General features: G+C 40.9%; 1 protein-coding gene across 1 annotated transcript; it reads left to right on the forward strand.

Moving 5' to 3' along the window:
* The first annotated feature begins 5,197 nt into the window (after positions 1-5,197).
* On the forward strand, positions 5,198-7,011 carry LOC111803748. The gene is made up of 4 exons (XM_023688283.1): positions 5,198-5,293; positions 5,393-5,559; positions 5,601-5,765; positions 5,814-7,011. The coding sequence occupies exons 1-4, from the start codon at positions 5,198-5,200 to the stop codon at positions 7,009-7,011; spliced, it is 1,626 nt and encodes a 541-aa protein (XP_023544051.1).
* Positions 7,012-8,633: the final 1,622 nt, after the last annotated feature.

The following is an 8,633-nucleotide window of genomic DNA, read 5'->3' on the forward strand; positions in this document are numbered from 1 at the left end:
CCAGCCATGTCAAACTAAAATGTGACCCTCCGTCGATTTTTCTCAATTTTAATTCTCTTTCAGACTAATTTTCATAAAAAAAGAATTATGGTTCCAGAAACTAGATACAATAAGGAATCAGTGAAAGAAAATTTGAAGTAATTTGGATACCAGAAGCTCGAGAACAGAGATCCCGAATGTCGACGAGGTAAGTAGTCTTGCACTTTTCTTAAGGAATATGCGTAAGAATCGCTTGGATTTCTGTATGAACCCTAAAATAAGGGTAAGTTAAGGAAATATGAAAGAAAAACACCCCGAACCAAAAACACCAAGAACCATTAGTTAAAGTACTAAACAGATAAATTTTTTTTGGGATTTGAGTAACATTAAAATAACCCAAAAATGAACCCAACTACCTATGAATTTTTAATGCTGAGCATGTTGTGACATTTTAAAATTATATATTAAATTTGGTGGTCATTGGATAGGATTACGTAGCTAAACCAAGTAATGGTGTAAAATGACCATAATGCCTTTAAGGTAACTTACCTTCGGTTCATGATTAAAATGACCACCAAATGTTATGAACCTTTGTAGAAGGCCCTATATTATGATGATGGAGAAAATCGTAAATTTTAAAAACTTGGAACATGTTTAGAGGTTAAACAAAGAATTAGGAGATAAAATGACCAAAATGCCCCTAGAACCTTTTAAGGAATTTCAAGGTTTAAACACCCTCCAAACAACTTCTTATAAGGCCTATTTCTAATAAAATAAAGATATGTTCAAGATTTCACATTGATTAGAGCAAGTTTGGAACCTAAACCAAGTTAGGGCCTATAACTATAGTCGAACGATCCCACTTATTGATAGCTTCAATCTTGGTGGGGTCTACTAAGATTCCATACTTTGACACCACATGTCCAATAACGAGACTTGTCGTAGTCAAAATTCTCATTTGGAGAATTTGACATACAACTTGTTCTCTCCCAAAATGGTTAGGACTTTTCGGAGGTGTTCTTGATCTGTTTTTGAGTACTCAGTTCATTAACTCCATGAATACTGCTAGGGTGTTGGTGAGAACGTACGACATCAATACAAACTTGTACTGACTGTCCTTATACTGAATGATGTCTTCGGTATATCCTCTTCTTTGATCTTAATTTTGTGGTACCCTAATCGAAGGTCAATCTTGGAAAATATTGTCGCTTCCCTGAGTTGGTCAAACAAGTCTTCTATATGAGGGAGTGGACACTTATTCTTTACTGTTCTCTTATTCAGTTCCCTATAATCAATGCACAGACGCATCGAGCCATCTTTCTTCTTAAAAAATAACACTAGCACACCCCAAAGAGATACTGATATGAACCAAGAGACATCAATCATACAATATACTTCAATGAAAATGTGAAGAAAATACTGTTGAAATTATCAAAAGATATTTCAATTCATGCCATGTTGAAGAAGAATGAAGTTTTATGTTATAAATTTAGGGTGGATTACAATTTAGAGTAATTTAGAGTTATTGTATTTTAAGACTTTTTAGTTACTTTAGGTTACAATTACATAATGATTAATTATGGTCATTAAGTATGAATGTTACAACTCTTGGAATGCCTTTAATAGTTTCATTTTGGGACTATATAAAGCCATGTATGTTGTATTTGTAAGAAGACTTGAAAAATATAGTAAAAGAAGCATTTGTGCTTTCTTTAACCAATGACTAAATTTATTTGCAATTCTATGTAGTTTAGGTTGCATGTAGAATCATTCAAGCTCGACATAATCAATCTTGCTTGTGGAGTGATTCGAATCTCAAACAAGTGTTCTTGCGTTGAGATATTTGATCAACAAGAATCATTCAAGCTAGACATGATCGATCTTGCTTGTGGAGTGATTCGAATCTCAAACAATGTTCTTGCCTTGAGATATTCGATCAACAAGGTAATCCGAATCTTACTCCCCTTGTAGTGATTTTTCCATATCAGATATGCTAGGGCAAATGAAGCCTTATCCACCAAGTTTGTAATTGCGCATTGAGTTCCTTTAACTCTGCTAGCACCATATGGTAGGGGGCTTTAGAAATAGGTCCAATTCCTAGCTCGAGTTTTATAGCAAAATATATGGCTTGGGAGAGGGTTTTCCTAGTAGGTCTTTCGGAAAGACATCCAAAAATTCATTCACTATGGGTATTGTGTTTAAGGTTTTTTCTTTTCCTCTTGCATCTACAACACTTGCTAATATGACCCAACCCCCTTGTTGGAACAACCTCTTAGCTTTCATCATTGAGACTACTTTTGGGGAAACTCCAGCACATGTATCCTTGAACTTAATACTAGATTCGGACGGTGGTGAGAATACTACTTCCTTCTTGTGACAGTCTATACTAGCATGATTTTCAGCTAACCAATCCATCCCTTGTATTATGTCGAAGTCCATCATACTAACAAATATCAGGTTTACACTTAAGGTTCATCCTATTATTATTACTTTCTCATCTCTTACTTTATCCTTAACAACTAGGTCTACACTACTGTGGTACTAACAAATAATACATGCAATAAGGGTTCTAGTTCGAACCCTGCTTGTCTAACAAATAAGACATAATGAATCCTATAACCTAAATCAATTATAGTGAAAAGCATAATGTCCCAGGACTGATAGTGTACCTGTACACTATGTCGGACCTTCCGGCATCCCAACTGGTGGACGCGTATGCCTTTCCTTGAGGATGAGTTTGCACAAGTCTTCCACATGGTGTGTAATAACTTGTACAGTTGGCATTAAATGAGGAAAAATTCAGCTATCCAAACATTTTGGATAAAGAGAAAAGAAAAGAATAATAATAATAATAATAAATATAATGACAAAAGAATATGAAAAGACATAAAAGGAGGGTTGACAGAAAGAGGGTAGGTCTACCACCTGCCCAAAAATTTCTCTTAATTTCTGTGGATAAGTGACCAATAAATGTGAGGGAAGGGGTTTGAAACAAGATGTTTAAATCAGAGGGAAAACATCAAGTGCTTTGTTGGACTCCAGGCAAACCCATGGGAGAAAATACCAACGAGGTCATAAGCTTGCATGGAACTATTGTTGCTTGTAAACAAAGTCGGACGATCAAGGGTCGAAGAAGAGGGAAAAAGGAACGTTGGCGAGTGTCGAAGAAGCTGAAGAAGTGAAGGAAAGTCGTGGGGAGGAAGGAGCTGATCGCTAGATTTAACCGACCGTTGACCAAATTGACTTGCTGTACAAAGCCGCCCTACCAAAACCGCGCCGACTCGTCGATCGACCCTACCCGCCTAGTGAGCTAAAAGTCAACATCGGCCCGACCCGACCCATCTAGCTGACTCCAACCCACTACCTAAACCATACTCGAAGGTAAACATGACCCGAGGTTCAAGGACCTAATTCTCACAGATTTGCATCGTTTTGACTCGAATTCTACCCAACTTCTATAGTTTTGATATATTTTCTTAATGTAGGACCTAACTAAAGATCGAAGATCTTTAAAGGAATTGAAATTTTGTTGAAGACCCGAAACAAGCTCGGGAAGCCTACAACATGTAAGTAACCGCATGGAGCAAGTTTCTAAGAAATGCTTGTAGGAGTAGGTTTGGAGTATGGGCAAACGATCTAGTATCATACTTAGGAGTTGGTTAACATTAGTTTCATGTGTGTTGAACTTCGATAACGTGAATGATTATACCGTGATTATAGTTAGGGTTATATACCTTCCGCATGCACAAATTTGAAATTCTCTGATAGGTGTTTGAGTTCATATGCTTCCTAGCATGTCAAGGTAAATTGTTATTTCTTGATTTGCATCATGAGTATGATGTGCGCCTTGATATATTGTTTTTCATTGATTTGAGGTTTGGATAGCCCATTATTGCCCATTTGTGAGTTGGACCATTTGCTATGTACTAGATAACGTGAATTATCAATTTCATTGATTATGAGTTATCGCCTTTTAGTTGTCACCTATAGTGGATATGGGTGGCCATAGTGAGTAGACTACTATAGCACCACGTCAGGGGTGCCTAGTGGGGAGAGCCATGGCCTTTTCCTGATCTAAACCCGATAGGGGTGTAAGACAGGTAGTTTACTGACCCAGCTTGACGAGGCGTAGTGGCAGGTAGTTACTGATTCTCAAGAACAGGTAGTTGATGCCAGACACCACTAGGGAGAATCCACTGATTTGAGCTCAGTAGATAGTTAAGGTATGGAATAAAATCCATATCAATGAGAACCCATAGGGTCTTCTTTTGAGACTAGAGTAGACTTTACTAGAGATAGATTCGAGCACATAACCAAAGATTCTGTGAATAAGATTAAGTCCGATAAGAGCCTACAAGTAGGTTGCTTACTAAGTATTTTTATACTCATCCCATGTTGTTTCTATTTTTCTTCAGGTGTTAAGTAGACCGATGTCGGTGACAGGAACGTGCGGAGCCATGCGGCTGCAGTGGAGACCCTTAGATCGAGTTCTTTTTGTCCATGTTGTCTTATTGTCATTTTGATGTTTATTTTGGGAAAACTTATGCTATTTTTTAACTGATTTCTTTTGATGGGACTCCGCGGATCCCGATAAGTTTTGAAACTATTTTGGATTTTAAATGCTTATCCTATAATTTTAATCTTGTGTATCCCATTTTATAAAATGGAAATTTTGTAAGGTTTTTTTCCCTAGAGTCCACGTACCAATTTGTGTTTCGATGCGTCGGAGAGCGGTCGTTACAGTTTGGTATCAGAGCCCTAAGTTGTTAGGTCTTGTAGACCCTCCTCTAACTAGAGTGTCAGTTGGGTCCACTGCAGCTCGGCTCGTAGCCACGTTCCTCCTCGATTTGGTAACCAAGAGAGTAAGTTACAAGCAGTAGCCCATAGTTGTAGTCGTATTATAGTTTAACATTTCATGATGTGACATTAATTCATGAACCTGTTAGGGTTAAAGGCTTGAGATAAACACCTAGTAAGTTGCGTGTTGATGGTGTAGATATTATGGCACCCATAACTAGAAGTAATGGGTGAGGGAGAGGTAGGCGAGCTGCTACAGCTCTGGAACAGACGCTGCCGGTTCAGTCGCCTAAGCGCGTGCAAGTGTCGCTAGTACAGACTTAGGGGCAGACAAGAGCCCCACCTAGTATTGATTTCCAACGAGGCCCTTCAGGTGCTCATATGGGCCGCTGGGGCCAACCAAGGGGGGAATGACGCTGGCATGACTAGAGAGCAGAAATTCATCAGGGATTTTAGGAAGCATGACCCTCTGACCTTCGAAGGGAAGGAAATTGACCCAATGGCGGCAGAAGCATGGGTAAAAGCAATTGAGACCATATCTGGGCATATGAATTGTCCTGAGGATCAGAAAGTCAATTATGCCTCCTACATACTCAAAGGCGAGGCACACTTTTAGTGGAAAACTGCTCAAAGAACGTTGAAGGGTGAAGATGAAGATGAGGAATCAATCTGTTGGCATGAAATGGAGAGGGCATTTTCCCACAAGTACTACCCACTGGTGAATCAGTATCAGAATGAGGCCGCCTTCCTAAACCTGAGGCAGGGAAATAGGATAGTTGAGGAGTACGACTTGGAACTGACCCGATTGTCCTAATTTTTATCAGAGCAGGTCGATACGGAGGAAAAATGGATATGAAGATTTATTGCAGGTCTTCGAGAGGAAATCCAGGGAACAGTGGCGGCAGTAGTACCCACTACATATGCAGGCGCCCTAAATGCTGCTACCATGATGGACGCCCAACTCCAAAAGATGCTCAAAAGATTTGGGGGTCAGAGGAATCTCCTGGATAAGCGGAATGGAACGAACATTCTGATAGGACATCACGAGACGTGAACAGAGGAAGATCGCATAGGTCACCTCCAACAAAAAGGCAGCAGGCTGTTAGAAGTGATGTCCTCCGACTTGAGAGACCTACTTGCCCCACTTGTGGCACCAGACATACAGGGGAGTGCAAGGCAGGTTCGAACGCATGTTTCCATTGTGGTAAGAGTGATCATAAGAAGGTTGATTGCCCTTACCGAAGGTGTCAAGAGGAGAACAGGGTGTCAGGGTCAGGGCAAGGAAGCCGAGGGGGCATGGCGCAGAATCACGATACTGCTAGGGCAACTATTAGGAAGAGGGCGGATGACATGGACACTGTGGTGACAGGTACCTTACCAGTACTTGGCTTTCATGCTTTTGTATTATTTGACTCTGGATCCACACACTCGTTCATATCTACTACCTTTGTAAGTTGTGCACAGTTAGGACTAGAGCCTTTAGGATACAGATTATCGGTGTCTACACCGTCATGGGAGATTTTAGTAGCTAATGAGAGGGTGCAAGCAAGTCAAATAGTAATAGCAGAACGACCTCTAGAGGTGGTGTTAATCGTTCTTAACATGAGTGATTTCGTCGTGATCCTCGGCATGGACTGGCTAGCTGAGAGCCATGCAATTATTGATTGTAGGGCTAAAGAGGTGATTTTTATGCCACCTAATGAACAGAGCTTTAAATTTAAGGGGGTGGAATCTCGAAGCACCCCGAGGATTATCTCTACTCTAAAGGAAAGAAAGATAATTGGCCACAGAGCTTGGGCCCTATTGGCCAGCGTAATGGACACGAGGAAAGGTACTAGTAGTACGATGAATGTGCCTATAGTACAAGAGTTTAAGGATGTGTTTCCAAAAGAACTGTCTGGGTTACCACCAGTTAGGGACATGGAATTTGCAATCGAGCTGGAACCTTGTACAGCTCCAATCTCCAAGGCACCTTACAGAAGGACTCATGCCGAGTTGAAGGAACTAAAGGAGCAGTTGCAGGATCTCTTAGATCGAGGTTCTATCAGGCCAAGTGTATCGCCATGGGGAGCCCCAGTGCTTTTTGTCAATAAGAAGGATGGGGCCTTGAGATTGTACATTGACTATAGAGAATTGAATAAAGTAACAATAAAAAACAAATACCCGTTGCCTCGCATTGATGATCTATTCGACCAATTGCAAGGTGCTTCAGTATTTTCAAAACTTGACCTGTGATCGGAAAACCATCAGTTGAGGATAAAGAAGATCGATGTCCCCAAGACGACTTTCAGGTGTTGATCTGGTCATTATGTGGTTACCGTGATGTTGTTTGGATTGACGAATGCCCCAACAGCATTCATGGATATGATGAATAGGGTGTTTAAGGATTTCTTGGATACATTTGTCATAGTATTCATTGATGACATATTAATATACTCCTAGACCGAGGAGCAACATGAAGCGCACTTGCATCAAGTGTTGTCAAGGCTAAAGGCACATTGACTTTATGCAAAGTTTTCTAAATGTGAATTTTGGTGACAGGAAGTGACCTTCTTGGGGCATGTTGTGTCAGGAAAGGGTATATCAGTAGATCCAACCAAAATCGAGGCAATTATAGATTGGCTCTGACTTACCTCGGCAACCAAAGTGAGGAGCTTCTTAGGCTTAGCTGGGTACTATAGAAGATTTATCCAGGATTTCTCCAAAATAGCCACTAGCCTCACACAATTAACAAGGAAAGGGAAGGTGTTCTCGTGGGATAGTGCATGTGAGTAAAGTTTCAATGAACTTAAGCACTGACTGGTTATAGTGCCGGTACTTGCAGTACTAGATAGCCCAGGCAACTTTGTGGTCTATAGTGACGTGTCAGGGAAGGGCCTAGGTTGTGTCCTCATGCAGAATGGCAAGGTCATAGCCTATGCTTCGAGACAGTTAAAGGACTACGAGAGAAATTACCCGACGCATGACCTGGAGTTAGCTGCCATAGTATTTGCTCTAAAGATATGGCGACACTACCTGTATGGCGAGCGTATACAGATTTTCACCTATCACAAGAGCTTGAAATACATATTCACTCAAAAGGAACTCAACATGAGGCAAAGGCATTGGTTGGAGTTAGTCAAGAACTACGACATTGAAATAATGTATCACCCAGGTAAGGCTAATGTCGTAGCTGATGCACCAAGCTGGAAAACAACTCACTCTTCGACATTAGTCACAAGGGAGTGTAGGTTGCAAGAGGATATGACAAAGGTTGAAATAGAAGTGGTGACAAGAGGTGCAATAGGAAGATTGAGTCAGCTTAAAGTCCAGCTGAATTTAAGACAGCGAATCATAAATGCTCAGAGCAACGACCCTCACTTATACTCGATTTGTCAACCGGATGAGACAGTGAGGGAAGAAGGGTTCACTCTGTCTTCTGATGGAGGGCTACTGTGGCAAGGATGGTTATGTGTCCCCGCAGATGGACAGATCAAGGAAGAGCTCTTGATTGAAGCCCATGAATCTCTATATTCAGTACACCCTGGTAGTACCAAGATGTATCACAACTTGAAGAGGTGCTATTGGTGGCAAGGGATGAAGCGAGATGTTGCCTCAGAGTTGGTAAATGACTAACATGCCAACAGGTGAAGGCCCCTAGACAAAAACCCTCAAGCCTATTACAACCCCTAGACATCCCACAATGGAAGTGGGAGGATACAGTCATGGACTTCATATCATGATTTTCCAAGACCTCGAAGGGATAGGTTGACGAAATCCATCCACTTCATTCTGAGTAAGGATACCTATACGGTAGATAAGTGGGCAAAGTTGTATTTGGAACAAATTGTCTGCATGGGATTTCGGTCTCCATTATG

The sequence above is a fragment of the Cucurbita pepo genome, chromosome LG10 (genome assembly GCF_002806865.2).
Source record: "Cucurbita pepo subsp. pepo cultivar mu-cu-16 chromosome LG10, ASM280686v2, whole genome shotgun sequence".
Taxonomy (NCBI): domain Eukaryota; kingdom Viridiplantae; phylum Streptophyta; class Magnoliopsida; order Cucurbitales; family Cucurbitaceae; genus Cucurbita; species Cucurbita pepo.

What these genes read in the sequence shown, in the direction of transcription:
- LOC111803748 (XM_023688283.1), top strand. Translation starts at nt 5,198, where the DNA reads ATGACTAGAGAGCAGAAATTCATCAGGGATTTTAGGAAGCATGACCCT. An exon ending in CAATGGCGGCAGAAGCATGG is followed by an intron (nt 5,294 to 5,392) that starts GTAAAAGCAATT and finishes GCACACTTTTAG; the next exon opens with TGGAAAACTGCTCAAAGAAC. An exon ending in GATGCTCAAAAGATTTGGGG is followed by an intron (nt 5,766 to 5,813) that starts GTCAGAGGAATC and finishes ACATTCTGATAG; the next exon opens with GACATCACGAGACGTGAACA.